At 35.1% G+C, this 25,111-nt stretch overlaps 1 protein-coding gene across 4 annotated transcripts; it reads right to left on the minus strand.

Moving 5' to 3' along the window:
- Positions 1-1,371: 1,371 nt before the first annotated feature.
- On the minus strand, positions 1,372-22,894 carry LOC106870822 (cytochrome P450 3A8). Of its 4 annotated transcripts, none has more exons than XM_089363940.1 (15): positions 22,775-22,894; positions 21,218-21,313; positions 16,668-16,764; positions 14,464-14,516; positions 13,086-13,182; positions 11,917-12,033; positions 10,677-10,765; positions 9,630-9,778; positions 8,738-8,862; positions 8,138-8,267; positions 6,247-6,404; positions 5,387-5,475; positions 4,473-4,610; positions 2,887-3,049; positions 1,372-1,527 (listed from the first exon to the last, which is right to left on the minus strand). In XM_089363940.1, the coding sequence occupies exons 2-15, from the start codon at positions 21,286-21,288 to the stop codon at positions 1,453-1,455; spliced, it is 1,551 nt and encodes a 516-aa protein (XP_089220066.1). In that variant the 5' UTR covers positions 21,289-21,313; positions 22,775-22,894; the 3' UTR covers positions 1,372-1,452. The 4 variants fall into 4 exon arrangements, with proteins under 4 accessions (XP_089220066.1, XP_014772532.2, XP_089220065.1 ...); XM_014917046.2 differs by lacking the exon at positions 22,775-22,894 and adding an exon at positions 21,764-21,907; XM_089363939.1 differs by lacking the exon at positions 22,775-22,894 and adding an exon at positions 21,511-21,643.
- Between the last annotated feature and the right edge of the window lie 2,217 nt (positions 22,895-25,111).

The raw sequence follows: 25,111 nt of genomic DNA on the forward strand, positions 1-25,111 counted from the left end.
GGAAAGGAAAGAGAGAGAACACACATATATATATATACATGTGTGTGTGTATATTCTTTTATTCTTTTATTTGTTTCCGTTATTTGGCTGTGGCCATGCTGGAGCACTGCCTTTAGTCGAACAAATTGACCCTAGGACTTATTCTTTGTAAGCTCAGTACTTATTCTATATATACATATATATACCCAACTCCTTATTTTCCCAGCAGTTCTTCAATATATTTTATCATAAGTTGACTCTTCATATATCTTGTAATTTTGTAGTGCACCTGAGCACTATATGCAAGAAGTTCATTGTATATGACTAAAGAAAGTTCCTTCTACACACCTTCTTTATATCACTTTCTAATTTTGCCAAATAATATAAAAATAATAATATACAGTATTTATTCCTGAAAATAATGTATATCATATTTGTGTTACACCTACAAAATATTTACATGTAAAAGTAACAAAACATAAAATATAAAACATGGATATTGTCAAATGGTTTGTAGATTTATTGGATACAATTTTAAAAACAATCAAATAGAGAATGCACTCACACACATACAAGTAAAGATTACATATGATCATATATATATATATATATATATATATATATATATATATATATCGTCATCATCATCATCATCATCATCATTTAACGTCCATTGTCGATGCTGGTATGGGTTGGATGGTTTGACTGGGCTGGCACACTGGAAGGCTGTGCCAGGTTCCAGTGTGATTTGGCATGGTTTTCTACAGCTGGATGCCCTTCCTAACACCAACCACTTTGAGAGCGTAATGTGTGCTTATACTTGTCTCCTAGCTTCCCTTCTGGTTATCTGATACAGTTCCATGCTACCCCAACTCTTTTGGGCCTTCCAGGCCTGTTTCCTCGCTCTAACAGCCCTGTCTACGGTATTGTTCCACCACCACATTATCCTAGGTCTGGAAGGGACTTTGCACCAGCCACAGATTTGGTCTGTGGCACTCAGCAAGCTATCCCACAGGAATTCCCAGTTGCCCACTATGTCACAAGTTTGTAGCTGCTCCTCTCTCTCATCAAATTTCTCAATTAGGATGTCCCTAAATCTCTGACCATATGAAAGGTCCTTAAGCTTTCAAATCCTTTTCCATATTGGTCTGCTTCTTGACATTGTTCTGGCCTGGAGACTAAAGTTGCTAATATATACTCTGCTGAGTGGTTGGGGTTAGGAAGGGCATCCAGCTGTAAAAATCCTGCCAAAACTGCCACAGAAATCTGGTGCAGGCTTTGGCCTGGCCAGCTCTTGTGAAACCATCCCACTCATGCTAGCATGGAAGGCAGACTTTAAATGATGATGATGCTAATGGTATAAGAAAAAGAATTCATATTGTTACAGAATTATTCTGGTGTTGTCTACAGAAAGTAATTTTATTGGTAAAAATGTGAAGAACATTAGAGCACATTTCCTTGGCAAATTTCAGATTATCGTTTTTCAGCCTTCAACCATATTCCATTCTCTGCAAAAAGAAATATTTGCCCTCCTATCTTAAGAGGAACCTAGAAAGAGAATTACCAGGAAATAAAGTCAGTAAGCATTGAGATATTTCAATTGCTGATGAATGATGAAGTGTAACAATCAATATCATGCGACTAATTAATGATACCTTTTAAAAAATTTCAGATTCAGTCAAAAGGTAAAATCTTCTAATTTTTATAACAGTTACAAAAACTCATTTATAAGTGAAGAATTCTTACCTTGTCCAATGAAAATTTAGATTTCAAATAGTCAAAGTCATCACACAACACTTAAAATTCACTTTACTTCAGAAGATGCATTAACACTTCAAATGTCGATTTCCTATATCCCCAGGTGAGTTCCAAATTCATTTCTAACTATACTAGTGGGGCTGAGGGTACAGTAATAAACTATGCATTCAGCCAGCCAACATGCAATCCAGTTTCAATTCCCAGTTGTATCGTCTAGACTTACCTCATTAATTGCATTGGAAAAAAATGTTATGATTCTGCTGAAAGGAACGAAGATCACGTCTTTCCTAAGATTATCTGAGGTGTCCAGAATTCCCAGTGGAATAATGTGTTACATTTTATTTCGTTTGTGATTTTGCATTAAGGTAACAGTAATAAATGTTTCATGAAAGAGATTCTATTAAATAGGAGATTATTAAAAACAATAATATTCTTCTACATATTTATCTCAGCTGAAGTTTAAAATAAATAAACTTAAAATGCAGATGTAGACTTCCAACAATTAACAAATGTAATTTGAAGTTGAATGGTTTGTAGTAAGAAAGACGTCCAGATTTCTTACAAAATTAGTGTGCAAAATATTCTGAGAAAAAGTATTTTTTTCACTACAACATCACACACACACACACACATACACACATATATACACACAGGTGTATCTGTAGTAACCTGAGCTACTACAGATAGCAGCCAAACCTCTCTTAAAACACAGCCTTTCGTCAAAAGAAAGACACAGATTTACAGTATTTCAAGAAGAAGAAAAAAAGCAAAACTATGCGATGACTCTACTACATCAGAGGCAAATCTGGGCTAAACAAAACACAAATATACTTCACATTAGATTATCTACTAAATAATACTAATAAAGTTGACGGTATATCTTCAAAGTTTCATTCCCTCATAAAACTCCATGTATTCTAAACATTTTCTCATTATGTTCTATGTAAGACGTAAAGATAAGGGAAGCAGAGTTGCAGAAAACATACTTTATTCGGTCGCTGAAAGATTATGGAAACATTTTGATACCTCACACGTCAAAATCGACAACCAGGTTTTCAAATCCATAAGGAACATATGTGCGCACACACACATACACACACGCACAAACTCTGTTTTATATATTAAGATTTCATATTCATATTATCTTACCTCGGTTTCCGGAGATTTCACAAATTTATATTTTCTGATTATGGTAGAGATAGCTAGCTTAAATTCTATTCTTGCCATTTTTTGGCCTATACACATTCTTGGTCCAAAGCCGAATGGTAAGAAGGTATAAGGATTCAATTTGTCTTTTGCTTCAGGTGCAAATCTGAAGATTAGAGTACCATTATTAGAAAATACCAAACGATTCGTAAATCATGACAGTTTTATGATACACTAAAAAGTAATATAAAATACATACAATTTTAGAACAAGAATTTACCTTGTAAGGTGCATAATATATCGTTATTCATCTATATGTGTTTTGTATTGTAGCAAAGAACTACACCAGGTAGCTATGAGGGAAGATAGAAGACAGGTATGCTTGATCAAGGGAGAAGCAGAAAGGAGGAAGTTTGTTTATGTCTAGCGATGTGAAGACCAGAGGCTTGAAGTATTAGGGATTGCAAAGCAGTCTCAGAGAAAACCGTGATGTGGTAGGAGAGCAATGTGTTTGCATAGATGATGGCTCACTTGTAGTTAGTGAGGCTGCAAAGAAGGAGGCTTGGAAGTGCTACTATGAAAGGTTGCTAAGTGTAGAAAATGCATGGGAGAAAGACAGCCTGCTTAATGTGAACCTAACAGAGGAACCAGCTATCTGGTTGACAGTAGCTTAGTAGATAAAGCAATTAAGGATATAGAGACAGGAAAAGCCTTCATCCCATCAGGAATCACTGCTGAGATGCTTAAAATATCTGACAGAGTGAGATATGACCTGGTCATCAATATAGTTAATCAGGTTGTCCAAGTGGGAGTCATGCCCAATGATCAGTGTAGCAATATTATAGTCAACTGCTACAAAGACAAGGGTGATGCCCTAGACAGAAATAATTACAGAGGCATCAAATTTCTGGCCCAGGTGATGAAAGTTGACGAAAGGGACGTAGCTCAATTAATTAGGAAAAGAGTTAGCAGAGATGAGATGCGTGTGTGTGTGAGGTATTGGTATCCAGAAGACCCAAGATGGCAGATAAGGCTATGTATGTGCTACAGGAGGGCCATAGTTAGACTCTCAGTTCGATAATAATATCAATGAAGAGTCTAATGCGGGTCTAGTGTGAGCATGTATATGTTAAATAAAATGAGACAACAAAATGTTTTAAATGTTTAATAATAAATATATATACATATATATTGGGTTAGATTGATGGTCAGTCTGCACGGATAGAAGAATTGGGAAGGTATGATGCTGGATGTCAGGATCAGTAAAATTAAGAAGTTGACCATCAGATATCAGTGGATGTACAACATTTGTATTTTTATAGTGTAAAGTTACTATTCCCAGTCATAGTATCTGCAGGGTTGGGGTTGCAGAGTACAATAGCTTAACGATATGGTTATTAGATACTTGGTAAATATGTGCGTTTACATGCATGCACATGCACACATGTGTGTGGGGGCATGCATGCATGTAGAATGCTTCTATATAGATTTTTTAAATATATATATATATTTTAAATATATTTATTTTTAAATATATCAATATTGGATTTCTTTGTTTTCTTATATCAAAATTTTAATAATTTACCTACCTTTCTGGAATAAACTTATCTGGTTCCGGCCAATATTCAGGGTCGTGCTGAAGGCTATAAATAGATATGTCTACAGGAATGTTCTTCGGAATTATCCAGTCCTTTATCTTAACAGTTTCCTTGGCATACCTCTGAAGCCTTTATAAATAAACAAAAGTGAAAATTCTTAATTAATTGTAATATTAATTAAGAATACCTAAGAATAATTCTATAAAATATACAGATATATATTAAAGTGTCTAGCAGACACAATCATTAGCAAAACAGGGAAAATGTTTTGTGTTGGGCAAAATGCTACATTCTTAGTTCAAATTCCTCCAGTCTAACATATGATGTCATAATTTGTTGTAATGAAAAGTTATAAAATTTGGTACTAATATATATCTCTTATGGAACATATTTTTAAAAACAAGTGTAGAATATTGATATGAATAGGGAGCTATAGAATGGGAGATATGCCATTGGTACTATTATGCATGTCTTATGGTACTATTATATGTTTCTTATGAAGCACATTTTTGGTACTATTATATATTTCTTGCGGAACACATTTTTCAAAACAATAAGGGAAGAATATTGATACAAATAGGGAGTTATGGAATTGGAGATGTGCCATTGGTTATCGTAACTTTCCTTTATAATTTTCACTGCCAAATTGTTCATTCACTTTTCAATTACTTGCTCGCTTCTCTTAAAAAAGGCCATAAACAACAAGTAGTCTTATATCCCTTCTCTATAGTTTTCATTCGTATTAAGTAGAATATATTCTATTAACAAACCATACAGTTGATACAATTTAACGTGGGATATTCCTGATACAAATAAATAAAATTCATAATGCATCATTTTAGTTCACTTCTTTACAACAAACATTATTTAATTATTTCATATAGATGTAAACCTTGTAACACTACCTGAATGATGGAGGATACAGTCTAAGTATTTCAGATATACACATATCGAGGTAACTTAGTTTGTTCAAATCTTCAAACGTAGGTACTTTCTGCAAACAAATAAATATCAAATTCAATTCATTACACTGATCTGCTATTGAATCATAAATAAAATAAGTGAAATATAAGCATTTAACAAAATACAGTTTAGGACTATGTTGATATTAAATTCACAATAGTTACTGTCATTTCCACACTTTTGTGAGTAATCATAATTTGTTCATATCTTAATTTTGTAGTAAAAATAATTATTCTATTTTTATTAATATCCCAATAATATTAGTCAAAATATATATACACAAAGCAATATCTCACAATCACCTCAGACATATGCAGCTAACTGAATAGCTTCTATAGTTAGAAATGTCTGACTGGCTTAGATAGACTTCTAAAATAATTAATGCTAAATTTCTCTAATCATTTGTATTCACTATGACTGGAATTTGTAAGTCACAGACAACCAAATCTTTAGAGTGATGAGCTACCAAATTGCAGATCTCTTGCATTATGTTTGGACACAAGTGCGATTCTTCAATACAATACATATTACTTGAATTCAAAACTGTTTATCACATAGTACAGCAGCACACATCACTACAACATCTTTAGTTTATGAATTATTCAGCTATTATTAGGTTACTGACTTGCCAGCACACCAGGTGAAATGCTTGGCAGCAGTTTATACATCTTCAGGTGTTTTTTGCCGTTCATTCTTTCAGGGTTGATAAAATAAGTACCAGCTGAATACTTGTGTTGATGTAATCAACTTAGCCCCTCCCACCAAATTACAGGTCTTGTGCCAAAATCTTAAGGAAACTTACGTCACCAATTACATCCATCACTTCATCATATACCTTCTGCTGTATTTCTGGTTGAGTGGCAAGGATATAGGAAAAAAACCCCAATGCAGTTGAAGTTGTTAAGTGTGCAGCAAATAAGAACAACACCACCTGAGAAACAATTTCTTCATCTGTTAAACCTGCATTAATAAAAGATGGTAAATTGTGCTTATGTTGTTATATAGTAAGATTGAAATATCCTGAACTAAGGATTCAGTCTTTTTGATAGAGACATATAGAACTTGCAGCTGGCAATAAATATACAGTAATGGAAGTGAGCAGATATAATTTTGGGGTGTTTACAAAGCCAATAGGAATAATTACAAACAGAACAGTTGAGCAACACACACACGTTTTGATTACAACAATGCAGTCATATGTACTAGACACCAAAATATCTTTAAAAAAGACAGTAGTAACACGATGAGTAATTAACTACTTCTTTGTTAGATTTGTTTCTTCACACTGGCTTGCAACTCAATTTATGAACAGCTATGTTTTCCAATCATAGTGTTTGGATGATCTCTCTGTTGATTTGTTTTCTGATCTGATTGGACAAACGACTATTGTGTTGTGCTGGCTAGAGGACAGATACCATTACTATACCAATACTATCAGCCTTCGTTAGATAACTTAATTGTTTTTGTACACACTCACCCTTATCTGATAAGATTGCATGAATCCAATTTTTGTAATATCTACATCTTTCTCTTTCTCACGGCCTTGTTTCACCTTTATCTGACATTCTGCGTTTGCATTTGCAGCTATAATTGTGTCTGGTGACTGCATCATGTGATCTGCACGAGCTCTCCACTAGTTGGCACGAATGTTTCACTGTTCTCATTCTGCTCTCTCTCATGAAACGCAGAGAGCAGAATGAGAGCAGTGTATCTGCTGTGGATCAAATAAACGGTTAGGTCTGAAATTGCAATACAACAACTAAGTTCAACACAAGATGTCTGAAGAAGGCAGGAGCATACAACAGCTGAAATGTAGTGAAAGCAACAATCAAGATGAATACACCAGTTCAACTAATGTAAACAGTCAAATTTTATACTGCTTCAGACACTGAAGACCTTACAGGTTTTCATGGTTCTTGTGATTAAGACATCATTTCAGACAACTGTTTTTCTGGGTCTTACTGAAGCAGTAAAACCATAGCATAGAAAAGCACTATGCACCCTCGTGCATTGGTAAAGATCTTCACTGGTGTATGCATTGCCATCAAGCATGCATCAGGTGCTTTTGTTTTTGGTGGTAGTTTTAAATTACTATTGTACCTTCATGGTTTAATGATAGAGTTCTTCGTAGTTAACAGATTAGTTTGAATGAGTGGTACTTATGTGCATACATATAAAAACAATCATGCACACACAGATATATATATATATATATATATCATTATACACACACAAATATACGTATATATGTGTGTGTGTGTGTATCATTCACTCATATATATATATATTAGTCTATTCTCTGCACATTCTTAGTGTTTATTGTACCCACACATTTGCTACACACAAAGTCTATTTTCTTTGTTAACCTTCCCATCATACCACTACGCCCTCTATGTGTTCAAAGCTTGCACTATGTAGTTTCTACTAACACACTTCTTACTTATCGAACAGGGCTGTCCCCTCGAAGGGATTTGTGATTTACCTGTTTTCCTACTTACTAAGACTTTGGTCTTTTCTCAGTGAATTTCTGCAGAATATTGTATCTAAAGTGTTTATATACATTTTGTATATATACATCATTTAATATACATTTTATATACATTTTATATACATTTTATATACATTTTGTATATCAAACCTATATTTCAAATAACCAAATTACTTATTCTTTGTTATAATCAAAATTTACTTGCCTCTTTTCGCCCTCCAGTCACGCATGTTCTCAAATGTGAGTGTTTCCAGTTCATGCTTCATATCATCGTCAATTTTATCAACATCTTCAAGTTTTGCATCCAACAAAAGTTGGAGAAAATCGTGTCTTACCTAAAACCGACAAGAAAATCTAGAAATATTAAATAGCTGAATAAAATTACTGAGGTTTTAATATAAATATTAGGCATTCTAAGCACTAATTTTAGAAATATGCAATCACTGGATTTTACTGGTAGATTTCTTTGGACAAGTGGAACATTAATATGAATGAGATGTATATCGTGATATGGCAAAATGCGATTTGGTATTCTATAAACGCATGATGAACAGAGCAGTAATATAGAAAACTCCTTTTTAATTTCTTGTAAATATGGTTAAATAGAAACTGTAATAAGGAAATGCAGAACATATATTTCATATTTTTCAGTAGATAGTATATAATTCTAATTGTCACTGTCTAATCTCATTTTCTTACTGGAAAAAAATGATTTTCTTGCTTGTTATAAAAGACATTTAAAAAAACTTTGATTGAAAACAAACTATGGAATGCTCAATAACATTAAATAAATTTCAAATATTACCGTTTTATTTTTTCTCCGTTCTGCTATAATATCTTTGGAAAACTTAGCCATAGTCTGCAATGAGCTGGAAAAGTTACTTTTGATTCCGAGTAAACCCAGAATTTTTGGAATTACTGGAAATAATGCTGAAACAACAAATACTCCGTCTAATTAGTACTGTGTTTATATTGACGATAAGAATTTGTATTCCATGTAATAAACCAATAAACCTTAGTTTTTTTGAAATGAATGATATACATGTTAATAAATAAACTCACTGATCAAAACTAGGAACTTTGAAACTCAAGATATTGAGAATCTATTGAGAGTATGTTTGGTTTTAGTGAAATCAACAATTAAAACAGAACCAAATTTTCTCAACAAGCTTATATTCTAATTCAGATGAAAGAAAAATGCTCTCCATCTCGCAGTCAACTGTTTTTGGCATTTTTGTGTTAATTCTGTAGAGGTAAATATTGTAAATGCAATGAAAGATAGGCTAGGTGCCTTGCTATCTATAGATTTGTTCAAGAGAAAGTGGAATTTTCTGGAGAGAAAACAAAAGGCTTCAATTTAGTGTTGTATAATTCATGTATCTGAAGAGTGAATTGCAATGATTTATTTATATATAAAGCGAAAAAAAGGAGCTTAATTTCAGCTTATTTTGTAACCAAGATAAAAGGTTATTGTGATATTTGCTGAGTGTGGCTTTTCCTTCTTTTCTGTACCTTTACCATAGTTACAGCCTTTCATGATGGTATAGAGGTTAAAATTTACACACACATACAAACTCATTTAAACATACATGGATTCAAGCACACACATGATGTGTGTCACTGCAATGCGCACAATTAATAACAACGAGGTCATATTCATTCAATAACATATCTTAAGAGAATAAATAAATATTTACTTTGAGCAGAAGTGATCGGGTTACGAAAATTGACATAAAAGAATTTGTCAAAGCATTTTATTAATGCATGATTTGGATTCTTCATTGAATTAACTTCGATGCCGAATGCTGTAGATGAAATCATATCAATCGTGTAATGAGAAAATATTCTGAAATAAAAATAGAGGTATAAGAAACTAAAATAATACTAAAACTCACTTTGCTCTGCTCTTTTAAATACTTTTTAATTGTGAACTATTGTTGTGCATTGAGTACATTTTAAAACAAAAGAGATGCTACTAGTATGTGACATGATGGTATAGATTCAATTCACGGGTTAAATTATTTCACATATCTTACATTGCTTATAATTATTGGAAATGTAGCAATTCCAGTTTTTCTCTCCAAATAGAAATATATCATGCATAGTGAGAAAGACATGATTTCTTTTTTTTTTTTTTCTGCTTATTATAGAATTAACAAATTACTTGTAATTTTTCACTTGAATGGGTCAAATACCTACATTGGTGCTCTTTGGCATAGACAGTACAATCCTTACTGAATGCCGAAACTTTCAGACGGGATGACAAAGGACCAGGATACCTGGTACCTTGCTGTATTCAAGAAGACCTATTGTCCACAGCAGAAGTGTTATGGTCGCATCCACTGGTGAAGGGGATTGGCCTACAAAAGTCCTGTGCCAGTGCCATATAAAAGTACTTGTGTTGGTGCCATGTTAAAAGCACCCAACACACATTGTAAAGTGGTTGGCATTAGGAAGAGTATCCAGCTGTAGAAACCAAGCAAAATCAAACTGGAACCTGGTGCAGTTCTCTGGCTTGCAAGCTTTAGTCAAGCTGTCCAACCCATGCCAACATGGAAAACGGACATTAAAGAATGATGATGATGATGATGATGATGATGCTATGATAGTTTATACAAACATGGTTGTATAACTTGGTTAAAAATAAAGACTTTATTTGACATCAATACATAAACACTCTTACATACTTACACATAACAACAAGAACAACACAAAAGTAAATCAGTTTAAACAGTGTCACTCACTGTTTTATTTCAACAGCTTTGTTACTGTCAGCAAAAAGTGAAAAGTTTTCTTCCAGGTTTTTCACAACACTATTCATAATTCCCATTGTCTGAAAGAAATTGAAATTCCCAAAATAGTTCTTATTCTTTTCTCATGCTTTTAGTTTTACTGCTGTAGACATTTAAGAGAGTTGATTTTCTAACAATTCTTGAAAATATAAATCATGTTATCTCTTCATTTTAACAATTCTCCCTACAACTACGGTCTACATTGGTCTTCTGACAGAAACTAGTTGTTGTATACTATTTCTACTTAATGCCACATGAAACACCTCCTCTTGTCACATCTGCTGTATCTTATCTTTAAAAGCTGCACTAACCATACAGTCCAATAGCCTTCCCAGTCAACCAATAATCTGGAATTCATTTCCTACTGTGACAACTTGGTCAGTTAAAGTCTAGACAGTGTCACGTGACAACTTGCTGGGGCTGCCTGCTGGAGCCTAGCAGCAGGTATTTAAAGGGAAATTTGACAAGACAGTCAGTCGGCTGTTGACACTCGTTGACACTGCATCGAAGAGGCCAGGGAACAGAACAAAGAAGACATGCACTCAACACCAGAGCTGAAGACGCCTCCGAAAGGTGAAACCGGATGTGGTTCCTCCTGATGATGTCTTGAGCCAACTGGCTCCTATAAAGGAGCTGTTGTGGTAGCAGACCACAAAACATGGTTGAAATTCCCCCCCCCCCCCACTTCCTTTCCCATCAGTCATTGAATTACTGAAATACATGAATACCTCAGGTCATTGAAAGCCAGCAGACATTTGTAAAGATCATTCCTCCTACCTAGGCCATTAGAAAAAAGGTATATTAATTAGTAGAATCAAATTCATTCTCCCCAACACAATTATAAAGTTATGTAATTGACATAATTAAGTGTGGTGAAATCTAATGATGAAAAGGTGTATCTTATAGACTTTTATTAAGTCAATGTGTCAGCATTGAAGACTTTCTCCAGATAGTATATGGAAAATAAGCTTGGTAGCAACAATATCTGAGTTTGTTGTAAAGAGGAGTCTTGCCCTGGCACAACTATTAACATTATGATTTGTTAGATGATTACAGTTTATTACCTTTAACCAAATTTATAAAGCCTCTTGCTTATCAACTAATGATTGAAGGAAAGGATAAATAATATTTAAATGTATTAACAACATATTTTAAATTAAGACTATATAAAAGGAAATGGAATTGATCTTACCTGTTTGAAGTGACTGGTACTGAAGGCTGGGAGCAGTAGAGTACGGGCAAACTTCCAATGATTGTCTGTGAGAAAGCTTATGAATTTATCCCCAATTTTGTCTGGTGGAAATACATCCTATAAAGAACATGTGACATCTGATCAAATTTTTCTAAGAAATCTTTGCAGCAATAAAATGTGAAAACACCATGAAGAAGATATTACAAAGCAATTATTCCATCTTTCTTTGAAATGAAAATAGAGAGAAAAGAGGAGAAATATATCACATTTTGTGGGGTAAATGAGAAAAGTCAAAAAGATTTCTGAATCTGCAAATCAAATTTTGGATTAGGATAATCCACTGATAAACAACATTGTTTATCAGTGGATAAAATCTTTTTGCATTGGTAAAAGCTATGATCATATTAGCTTAATATCCAAGTAATTGAAAATCAACTATCCTGGTTGTTGATGAGGACCTAGAAATTAACCAATTACCCTAGGGTCATTGATTTTGAGGTGCAAAAATCTTATTTACTTATCTTATATACTGTTATCAATGTTTACCAGAAAAAGAAAAATCAGCATTCGTCGAATGAAAATGAAAATGTTGTTGAGAGAGAGAGAGAGAGAGAGTAATAGAGATAGAGTGAGTGAAAAAGAGAGAGTGTGTGTGTGTGTCTGTAGATAGATAGATAAATAGATAAAGAGAGAGAGAGAGATAGAGAGAGGAAGCATTCATCAATAAAGTGAAAAGGATTTTGTTGAGAGAGAGAGAGAGAGAGAGAGAGAGAGAGATAGAGAGAGAGAGAGAGAGAGAGAGAGATAGAGAGAGAGAGAGAGAGAGAGAGAGATAGAGAGAGAGAGAGAGAGAGAGAGAGAGAGAGAGCAGTGCTGTTTGATACCAATCCCTCTCTCATTATTATTACCATTTTGTTTCATCTCATTTTTTACTCTTACTCAACTCTGCTACTCCCTCATTGCGTGATTTTCGACAAACTTACAAACAAGCTCATTATTACAATAGATTTGTGCAGTTTTCTTAAAGCCAATTCAACGAGAGAACCTCTCTCTTGTGCCATTCAGCTGTAGGTTCACATCTTATTGAAAATCTATTAATGAGGCAAGAAAAGAAAGCTTAGATGCATGCCTGGATCTAAAACATCTTAAATTTTAAAAAGTAAACTTACGTATCTATTTGAAAATATAGCAAACTGTTTGACGCAAATTTCTTTAACCATTTCTGGGTCACTGATGAGTATATGAGGTTGATTACAAATGTAAAATCTGTAAAAGTAAGAAAATATAGGAAAATTACAATTCAAATTTTCATATCTGCTCACAAAATTGCACTGTATATCTTCCAGAAGTTATAATATGATTGGTTTTTGTGTCTACAGCATAGACAGTAAAATTTCCACAACACTATTATCATCATTGTTTAACGTCCGCTTTCCATGCTAGCATGGGTTGGACGATTTGACTGAGGACTGGTGAACCAGATGGCTACACCAGGCTCCAATCTGATTTGGCAGAATTTCTACAGCTGGATGCCCTTCCTAACGCCAACCACTCAGAGAGTGTAATGGGTGCTTTTACGTGCCACCGGTACGAAGGCCAGTCAGGAGGTACTGGCAACGGCCATGCTCAAAATGGTGTATTTTACGTGCCACCTGCACAGGAGCCAAAACTAACATTTCAGTGATTGTTAACATATTTAAAGTTGGAAGTAAAATAATTAACAAGAAACAATTATGTTTTAACAAAAGAAAATATTTACTAAAGATTAAAATTAAATGAATTACTTTGACATGTACTGGCAACAAATATAGATATAATTGTTGATCTAAATGAGCTTTGGTGATGTTGTATCACCAACTGACTTGAATAACTGTGCCACACACTCAATACAGATGTTAAAGTATCTTGACACAATAATACAACTGATACATAAAGTTATATTTCTAATGGAACAACAATGATCAATGCTTAATAGAAAATATGAGAGAAATAGAAATATCACCGGCAATACAACAGCACTGGACACATGGTTATAAATCCCTGTCACTGTTATCAAATATGTAAGGACATGCATGTGTACGTATGTGGTGTGCATGTGTTTACGATCCTGAGAGTGTGGAAGCATTCCAGTATATATATATATATATATATATATATATAATCAGGCATAAGATTTATGAACAAGGAGCCAAATCAGGCACTGCGGTTGATGTGGCTAGCCACACTAACACACACACACACACACACACACACATTGAGAAAGGCTAAAGAGCTAGAAATGCACATGTGGCAATCTGTTACATGGAAACACTGAATTGATATGGTGTTTTTACACCGTTTATCATAAGAGAGAATCTTTTCTCCATTGCAGCTGCAGTGAATTTTCCTTTGGAAGTCGAAATATGTTGCAAATATATTTTAATTATCCTAAAATTCATATATATCTATTTTCTTACCCCCAGTTGCACTTCATGAGGTGTAAACATTAAAATGTACACATTTAGTCATCACATCAGAATGAGATATAACGGTTAAAAATGTTCATACCCTGTTACTTCTCCATATTTCTGCTTCATTTCTTTGTCAAATGTTGCCATTCCCTAAAAAAGAATAACTAAATTGTTATTTCAATATAGAAAGGTTTAATTATTTGTTGTTTTCACTTTTCCAAGATAATATTTTTATGAATAGTCTTGCATTAATAAACATATTTAGTTTTATTTACATAAAGATCCAATCACAATTTTATTATAAAGAAACAAAGTAAAGAAAAAAAATGGGGTGGGAGGGATTAAGCATCAGAAAATGGGTCGGGTGGGGTGACAACACCTCCAGAATAAAATAGTACAATCAAATTCTGCCAAGACTGATTTTATCTTTCATCTTTTTAGGGTTGATAAAAAAGTACCAGTTGAACACAGGAGGGGGAGGAGGAAGAAGAGTAATCGACTTATCCCTTCCCCAAAATTGCTGGCTTTGGGCAAAAAATTTGAAACCAATATTACATGCACACACGCACAGACACAAACACACACACACACACACACAAACCAGGAAAATGAAGAGTTTCTACTGGTTGGTATATTTTAAAAAGTACAAAGAAGAAAATGCTCCAGTATGACTACAGCCACATGACTGACATGAATAACAGAATACTATTTTTTGTAGCATTTGCAAGTTTCTTCGTGGGAAATCATGCGCTCAAACATGTGCATTTCTAGATAGTAAAGTGGGACCTTGTAATTTTCTTGAAATTTCAGTGTTTGATAAAAAAAATACTAAAAATTACATAAACTTTTAAAATGTGAGAATTTGACAGCTGACCAGTAACTGTTAGTGCATTGATACACACTGAATTCTAATTCATACATTTGCACCAGAAATATACGATATATTCTAAGAATATAGGAAAGCCCGATTTTCCTTAATATTTATCCCCAAGTTGTGAAGTGAAGCCATTGCTTTTAATATTAAAACAGGGGATGAAGTGGTAAGGATTGATCTCAGGAAATTGGGTCTCATGGAGGAAGTGACAATGGACCAAGATGTCTGGCGATATGAAGTTCTTGAGAAGCCCTGCCCACATCAGCGAAACTGTGTTCTAAAAGTGCTGTGTATCCCACCCACACTTAACAAGACAAATTTTTTTTGTTCTGCAAGTACTTGGTGACTCTTTCAGTGCAGGTGCCACTTAAAAGAAGCCAGTCCACACTGTAAAGTGGTTGTTCGGAAGGGCATCCAGCTGTAAAAATCTTGTCGAAACTGACCTCATCTGTGCTTGTGTCACGTAAAAAGCACAACTCACCTCCCTTGTGCTTGTGCCACAAAAAAAAAAAAAAAGGCACTAAATCCACTTTGCTGAGTGGTTGGTGTTTGGAAGGGCATTCAGCTGTAAAAATCCTGCCAAAACAGTCATAGAAGTCTGGTGCAGGTTTTGGCCCAACCAGCTCTTGTGAAACCAACCCACCCATGCTAGCATGGAAGGCAGACGTTAGACGACGATGATGATCAAGGCAGTGACATAGCAGAATCATAACCATGCCAGGCAAAATGATTAGCGGCATTTCATCTGTCTTTATGTTCCGATTTCAAATTCCACTGAGGTCAACTTTGCTTTCCATCCTTTTGGGATCGATAAAATAAGTACAAATTACTGGCCTTGTGCCAAAATTTGAAAACAATATTAAGACAGGGATCAAGGCAACAAGCTGGCAGAATCATTACCATGATGGACAGAATACATTTCATCTGTCTTTATGTTCAGAGTTCAAATTCTACTGAGGTTGATTTTGCCCTTCACCCTTTCATGGTGAATAAAATAAGTACCAGGTGAACATTGGAGTCGATGTAATTGTCTTGCTCCCTTAGTTTGGGGTTGTCAAAGTAGTTATTTGATGTTGGCCTATTGATAGGTCACACTATAATCTGAGGAGTTACAATGGCCCCCACATAACATAAGTAATATTTGTTAAATATTCTCAAATATACACCTTTATTTCAAAACTTTGCTTACAAATATTAAAACATTTTGTAGAAGTGATTTTATGAAGGTAGTCTGATTGATAAATCTTCTCGACTATTGATACACCAGTATCTACTTCTGATAAGTCACATACCTGATTTTATCAAAATTTTTGGTAAAAAATGTGCAACCTATTTACAAGTATACATGATAATTTTTTTATCATTCAGCCATCTAAGTCCATCAAACAAAGTACACATAGAGTATGAAAAATTCAAATGCCACCTACCTTCTTCATGACTTCTAACAAATTTCCGAAAAAGAACCATGGCTCTGGGCCAGGAATATTGATATTTTTGAAGTAACTGTATGGTTGTTTTGTCAATCTAATATGTAATTGAAAAAACATTACATGCAAGATTATTGTTTATAAAATTTAGAAATACTTGAACTAAAATAATTGAATTAGTTTATAATGAAAAATAAAATATATTAGATCATAGAAATGCACTCACCGCTTTCAATTTGAGAAATGTTGAAATATGAGATATGTTCATTGTGTAGTTTTAGAAGCCTAAAGTCTCACTCCTTTGTTGTCTCAGTCCCTTGTTGTCTCCTCTGTGAAGCCCAACATCTGAAGACCCTTTCTCAAAATTTCATCCCAAATTTTCACTCCTCAAGTAGAGATTGGAAATTCTCGATGCAGCTGTCCTCGTCCATATGCATCATATGACCATATCAGCACAATCTTCTCATTCACTACATCTAATGCCTCATATACCCAACTTTTTTTTCCAATCACTTACACCATCATACATGCACACTGACATTATCCATCCAGCGGAGTATGCTGGCTTCATTTCTTTCAAACCTTCACATGCTGTCAGTGGTCACAGCCCATGTTTCACTGCCATGTGGTACATTGGATCTCAAGGATTGCCAGAATGTTCTGAAATGTTTCTTGAACAGACACCTTTTATTGGATTAATAATCTCCCCCTCCCACATCCCCGACACCCTCCCTTCAGCACCCATCACACCTCTCCCCCGTATCCACTACAATCCCACACGTCACCACCCGGACATTTCTATTCCGACCCTGAACCCACTCCCTTCACCACCCTGATCACTATACCACCCAACCTTCCCCTGTCTGCTGCCGAATGCTTACTCCTCAGCAAGGGTCTTTGCTTCACACCTATCATGCTCCAGTGCAACAAATTTGGGACCCGCACTGATGTCAGCTAGTTCCTGCGCCGCATCAAACTACGCGTCCACACACGTCCACACAGTGTCATGACAATCGGGATTGTTTCTTGAAGCTGGGGTGCTACCCATCCTACTGGACTCTGCCTCCAGGCCAGTTCAGCAGCCTGGACTTGTTCATGCATGACTGCAATGCGCTGGTCAACTGATTCAATTTCGAAAAATGATCCCTCTGGACCAACATCACCTGGGCTGAATTGATCATCTTCACTGCAATGACATCATTGTCAGGCCAGCAGACAGAGGTGGAGCAGTGGTGGTGTGGCGTGTGGACCTATACAGGGAGGAAGTACTCAGTCAGCTTCGAGACCCTCTCTTCTATTGCCTCCTCCTCTCTTTCCCCACCTCCTCCAACCAGCAGCACATGTCCTCAACCATCCATGACCTCGTCTCCTCTTCTGCCTTCCCCTCTACTGCCACCAACCTCATCGTCCGAATGCCCCGTACCTCAACCATCTTTTTCCTTCCCAAAACACATAAACACACAGTTACCACCACCCGCATACACATACACGCACACAATTACAGCCACAGACATACACTCACGTGCGCACGCACATACCCACACATACACACGTGCGCACGCACATACCCACACATACACTCGCACGCACGCACGCACACATACCCACACATAAACCCAGATACCTCCTTCTCTTACACTCTCGTGACTTAGAAAGAACTTTTTCTTCATCCATTCCCTTCCGGTCATTCCAAAATGTAACTACATGTGGATTGTTGGCGATTTTGGCACCAACAATTTTTAAAAAGTGGTGGAGGGGTCGAGTTACGTCTCCGCCATATGCACCGCGATTTTTTTTTTTTCGACATCTTCCTTTTCTCTTGGACTTTCCTCTGTCTTCTCTTTCTGAAGAAGAGCTTTGCTCGAAACGTAAAACTGACTTTCCTTCCACGAGCGTCTCTTAATACTTTGCCGGTACCACGTCCTCGCGTTGTTTTTTCTCCGCTTTTTGGATTAATTATACACACACACACACACACATATACATATATATATATATATATATATATATATACATATACACATATATATGTGCGCGTGTATGCGTATTATTTACGATTACAGTTTGCACAACAACTTTATAAACATCTTGCTACAGTTCGCCTGCACTGAGTTCTCCGATTGTTGCTTTAGTTCTCTCTGCAACGTTGACCGATGTAAAACACATTATATTTTGTTATGTGTAAGATGAGATTAGTTAAGTCTATGAATGCAGAATGAACTTTCAGATATATTACATCAATACTTTTCTATTGTTTATTCTCTCCCTTTCCTTAAACTACTTTTGTGTTTTTTAAACATGTTGTCTACAAATCTACTCTCAGTCTTTCTCTTTCTCTTTCTGCCCTTTACTGTGTCTTTCTCTCTTTCATTATATTTCTTTCTCTGTCATTTTTTTCTCACTAAGATCTCTCTTTAATAACTAACCTTCCCCCCTCTCTCTTTCTCTCATATATCTATTTATATATTCTATCACTGATGAAGGACGGTTTATGGGGTGACCCTGGGTAGAGGTCTTACGCCATAAGGTCAAACCATTTATGGACGGGAACCCCAGGATAACCCCATAAACCGGCCTTCACCAGTGATAAAATATAAACTGCTCTACATCTTAGAGTGTGCTTCTCCGGATTTATGCTTTCCTAAAAACTATATATATACATAAATATATATATATATATATATATATATATATATATATATATATATATATATATATATATAGCTCTCCTGTGTGACCCCTCAGTCCGGCATTCGCCATGATAGATCGCTAGCCACTAAACCTTTTTCTATTTTCTCTCCCTGTTTATTTCTGTGTTCCTCTCTGTCGAAGATATAGGCTCGAAACGTAAAAGATTTTCTCACTTCCCGAGCGTTAAACTAATACATCTGTTTGTTGTTTACACATCTGTCTTCGTCTTTTGTTTTTCTGTAAATTCTCACTATATATATATATATATATATATATATATATATCCACTTGTACTTTTTTCCTTATATATTTTGCTTTTCTTATCTCTTCCTGTCTCCTTCTTTTACTCGTCTGCCTCGCATTCAAATTTCTCTCAGTCTCTCTGCCATCATCCCCCTATGTAACATTGTGTGTGTGTGTGTGTGCGCGATCGCATACGTATGAGAAACAAACAGAGATGCTTTGCCCCACACAGAAACTGCAGGAGCTACTCAGCAGTTTTGTAAGCTATTCTAAATCCATTGCAATGCTGGTAACCCTTCCATATCGTCAGCAAGTATCTCAGGGTCACTGAACTGGTCTTCACCAACCAAAGGGTTTCACTTGCGGTCTCTTATCAACCATAGCTATCTTGAGCAAGTTTTAGATGTGCCTATTTTATCGATGGCTTTCTTCAGTTGTCCGAGTCCCAGACCTATTTTCTGCAGGAAATAACACACCGACCCACATGAAAAGATGCGGCAGCCGATTTCAGTGGAAATAAGGCTGCAAGCCAGCCTCGTTATCTAAGTCCTAATATTTCGATTTCTTTACTTGGTGGGAAATATCGAGTCTGTCCTCCTATGGCACAGTAAGTTCGACCACGATGCAGGAACCTGCAGTGCAAAAATATCTCTAGTTGGGGTGAGGTTACCACTATCTTCTCTCGAAAAACAAGTCTACCCCTCAGGTCAACTTGCATCTCCCAGTCTAAGGTTTAATACAAAATGGCAAACGGTTCGCCTTTCTTTAGGAATTTGGTACCCTTTTTTGGTGGTGGGTGGTGTTTATTAGCCTTCACCCTTTGCAGATTAGTCCACTAGGCGATTTCGGCAAGAACCTCGTCATATCTCCCAATTTCCAGCCCCACAAAAACCACTCAAAAATAATTTTTCATGAGTTTTAAAACAGAGATGTAGTTACAAGTAAAATGACAATTATAAAGAAGAGAATGCAAAAGAAATATGTAAACTGGTCTTATTAACTGAGTTACCTTAAAGATGGGACGATTCGTGTGCTCGTACTTCAAGACAAAAATTCGCACGAGTCTCGGCTCGTACAGCAAATTACTCATACAATGGGGCACTCGTATTGCGAGGTTCTACTGTATAAACAAAGGCACACAGCGTACTGATGGTGTAAGTGAGATGTTGATATAAGAGGAGGAATTGACAATTGGAGAACAATGTCAACGATGGCATAAGCGCAGATAGCGTAGACTCTTAAGTGCCACAATATGTCCACACTAATAGCACTAGAGACCTATTGGAGAGAAATTTCTTTTGAAATTTGCCCGTAAACTCGGTATTCTGTCGTGCATTGCAGTAAAAGGTGGACAAATGTGTGAAAAAAGTGAACTCATAGAATTAACTCTTACAACATTTTAATAAATTATCTTTTAAATGAGCTTTTATGTAAAAACAATTAATTGATATTTAAAAACGGTCATAGCGAGTATAGAATTTTTAGTCATAATGAGAATACAAATGTTTTAGTTATAACGTTAGTATAAATATTTTAGTAATTTAGTTGGTATAATATTTTACAATTCGAAGTTTGTGCAATTGTTTTCTGTATAAGAAGCTGATAAATTTACTTACATATATAATAGCAGAAGAACAATCGAGAGGAGAACACAATTCGGTATAGTAAAGAAGGTGAAGGTATCCATTGTCTCAGAATTTGTTGATGAACGACTGTCAAAATTAATATAAAATAGCTAACCACACGACTGTTTTCGTAATATAACTAATGTCGGCTATAATAAAGTTAACATCAAAGAAAAGTCGAAATGATATCGGATGAAAAAAATTGCTTCTGAAGTATTTCTAATTTAAGCAGAAGGCTTGCGATTTTAAGGAGAAGAGGTACATAATAAAAATGACTTTAGTACTTGACTGCTATCTCAATTTATCGAACTTGGAGGTTCACTGTTCAATTGGGGAATTCAGAACGTAAAAAAGCGACACTGGATATTGCGAGTTATTTTTGCAGACGTTCAGTAAAAATTTAGTTAAAAACAATTTACGGGCATGGCTAAACTTGCCATTTGTTAAGGGATGTACAACCCGTCACTCCACCCAGCCATTTAAATCCCTCCCCTTTCTTTTTCTTTTTCATTGTCATTTAATTGTGATTCAACTTACGTTAATAAAATTATGGTATATTTGCAAAGCGAGTTATTATTTTTTTTTATCTTCCAACGTAGTAAAGAATGTTGTGAACTGAACAGAGTTAATGTTGTCTAAATAATATTATATACAGATAACGATGGAGGCGGGTCAGAGAATCTGCAAATAAGGAAGTTGAAAGAAGGTGGAGTTTACCAGATATTAAATGACAGAAGAGAGAGAGAGAGAGAGAGAGAGAGAGAGAGAGAGAGAGAGAGAGAGAGAGGAGAGGAGAGGAAATTTAACATACGAGAAAATATGGTAAACGACAAAAGTATGTTGAAAGATGTATGCTATCAATTAATAACATTCAAATAATCAAAAGCCAAGGTAAACTTTTGAGAGGTCTTTGAGCTGTCAGAAATAGTATCAAGGTCTCTCAAATTTCCATCTATCTTAAAAAAAAGTACGATGGGGTAGTTAAATGATAAGGTTACAGTTATTCCATTTTCTAAATAAGGTGGCTATAAATAGAATGTCATAGATTACATTGGGAAACAATTTTTAACATAATTTCTTTTGTTTGTTTTTTTCACTTGATTTAGACCAAAGGTTTTCAACGAGTGCCATTTGGAGCTCGAGGGGGCGTTTTGGAGCAAAGGGGCGCTAGTGGGACGTTAATAAAATATAATATTAGGCAAGTCATTGCTTATGTGCTTCTACTCCTCTCTTCCTTTTACATCTTCCTCTCTCTGTCTCTCTCCTTTGAGCTCTGTCTATCGGTTCCCCCCACCCTCTCTATCAATCCCTCCTCTCTGTCTCTCTTTCACTGAATAATAGCTCTCATCAACTGTAGAAATCAGGCTCTTCTGAAAATGTGTCCTTATATTTCTTGTTGCCTTTAATAAATACCTTGGCAGTATTTGAACTCAGATTACAAATAATCAGAACAACAACAATATTTATTGCTAATTAGCAAATGAGATATAAATCCTACATGTTCAAACTATTAGAAAAAAACAACCAAATATTATTGAAATAACTTACCCCACACATAAAAATCACAACGAATAAAAAGAAAATACTAGATAACATAGTCTGAAATATAATATGTTTATCTCACCATACAAAACAATAGTATTTAAAATCTAACTGGTCCACAAGTCTGCTCTTTCAGAGTTAACTAGGACAAACATATAACTATAACAAAGCTTTATCTTTGAACATGTTGAATTGAGAAAAAAATTGCTTGTTAAAGCTGGCAGAAAATATCTCAAAAGGATGTTTTCAGAATTTCAGCAAAAAAACCTCTACAAATCATCTGGTTTCTTAGACATAATCATGCTGTGTAGGTTTTCAATTTCTAGTTAATGTGAGATGTTGAATATTTGCTAATATAAGAGTGTCTGAGAATGGTAGACCTGTTTGTCTGCTTTACATGTCCTAACATTCTGGATTATGTCTTCAAAATATACAGAATCCTTAAAATGCCAGGCAAATTGCTTTGTGGTATTTTATCCACCTTAATGTTTTGAGTTCAAATTTCATCGAGGTCAACTTTGCCTTTCATCTTCTCAGGGTTGATAAAATAAGTACCAGTTGAGCATCTGGGTCGATGTATCCAACTTAATTACTCATGGGAATGAGTATAAAAGCTGCCCCCTCTACCAGACCATGTTGAACCAATGTGGCAGAGTAAGCTCATCAAACCAGCATGATCTCAAACTCAAATTCATGGCCTACACATCAGACTGTGGTTGGTGGAGAGAACATGCTGAGGCCTTCATCCTGCAATGGACTGAACATGGGCAATCTAATCTAAAATGTATCTGTATGGTTGTGTGTGTGGGGGGGAGTGCATGTATGTAACTATACTTTCTATAGTCTAGTTTTAAAATGCCAATGGCTAACAATACAAACATACCATGTAAAAATATGTAAACTATATAACTTATGACAACTGATTTATACTAAACGTATAGATTTCAGATAAAAACCATGAACAAATAAATAAATAAATAAAGTAAGTAAAGAAAGAAAGAAAGAAAGACAGAAAGAAAGAAAGAAAGAAAGAAAGAAAGACAGACAGAAAGAAAGACAGAAAGAAAGACAGAAAGAAAGAAAGAAAAAAAGAAAGAAATAAGGAAAGAAGGTGAGTTTTAATGTACATAGTGTTGCGTTAGATTATGACATTTATAATCTAACAAAACTTGAGGGTAGAAATGAATGTTAGAATAGAAGCTAAAAAAAGATCAGTTGAGGAATGTTCATAATGTTTGTGATATACGTTATTTTCCTGGAACAGTTATAATGTAAGTCTGTATTATTGATATTACATAGCAAGTAAGGCTGTCATCGTAGGTAAAATCCGAAGCTGGATGAGGAGAAAGAAGCAGGTATGCAGCCTTACAGCTGTTTCAAGAATGATGTGCAGCTCTTGCAAGCATTCTGCAGCTAGCATTTTAGTAACAACGTATTCCATGATAATAATGGTTTAAAATGTTGAAACACGGCCAGCAATTTTGGGAGAGTAGTAGAGTAAATTACATCGTCTCTAGTACTCCACTGGTACTTATATTATCAACTCTGAACAAATGAAAAAATGAAAGACCAAGTAACATTTGAACTCATAACGTTATGCATTTTGTCCAAGTATCTAAGGATTTCGCCAGCACGTAGTCTTAAAATTACCGTGTGTGCTTGGCCTATGGGAGATAATTCTGTTATCACTGTTTAAGAAGTATGTTTTTTGATAGGAAAATTGTCGTAAAATGATACACTATTATAAAATAGCGTTATGTGTGTAAATAATCTTCGTTCATTTGCATAACTGTTTTTCTCCACAAGCATGGATTAGGCATATGTTATTGAGGTATTGTTTTACATGTAAATGTTTGTTCTGTCGCTAACCCTTATCGGTTCGTCAAGTCAAGTCATCCCTTACTCTGTATCACTTCAAAAGTGCAAAGTCAGCAGATGATTTATTGACAAGCAGCATAAATAATGTCACTGCTTTTAGCTCATGAATTTTTGGATAAGCACACAGATTATCAGAGAAGCAAGAGTCCCAAATGTCTGATCCAAAATTCCCATCTATTCTTTATGGTGAATCTATTCCTTTTTTTTTTTTTACTGTTTATATTCACTTTTTGCCAACATAGACCAATCACTAGATTTCTTGGGTCCTACTTTCTATTTTATTAACCTTTTTGATACCAAACTGCTCCTGATTCTATGATACAAAGCTGTCCCTGTTTTAAGGTTTTCATATCTATACTGAAATCTTCAGTCAAAATTTTATGCAAGAACCATTGCTAAGTTAAGTTTTAAATGCCAATAAAATACCATAAAAGTTAATCATTCTATTAGATCCTTCCAAATTTA

Source organism: Octopus bimaculoides, chromosome 15 (genome assembly GCF_046866305.1).
Source record: "Octopus bimaculoides isolate indiv1 chromosome 15, ASM4686630v1, whole genome shotgun sequence".
Taxonomy (NCBI): Eukaryota; Metazoa; Mollusca; class Cephalopoda; order Octopoda; family Octopodidae; genus Octopus; species Octopus bimaculoides.

Bases quoted from the DNA above. Each gene is read 5' to 3' on its own strand.
- LOC106870822 (XM_089363940.1), bottom strand. From the start codon at position 21,288: ATGGATACCTTCACCTTCTTTACTATACCGAATTGTGTTCTCCTCTCG. The intron at 12,034-13,085 runs GTAAGTTTACTT...TGTTCTTTATAG, and splicing joins CTATATTTTCAAATAGATAC to GATGTATTTCCACCAGACAA. The intron at 5,476-6,246 runs GTAAGTTTCCTT...ATTTGTTTGCAG, and splicing joins TGATGGATGTAATTGGTGAC to AAAGTACCTACGTTTGAAGA.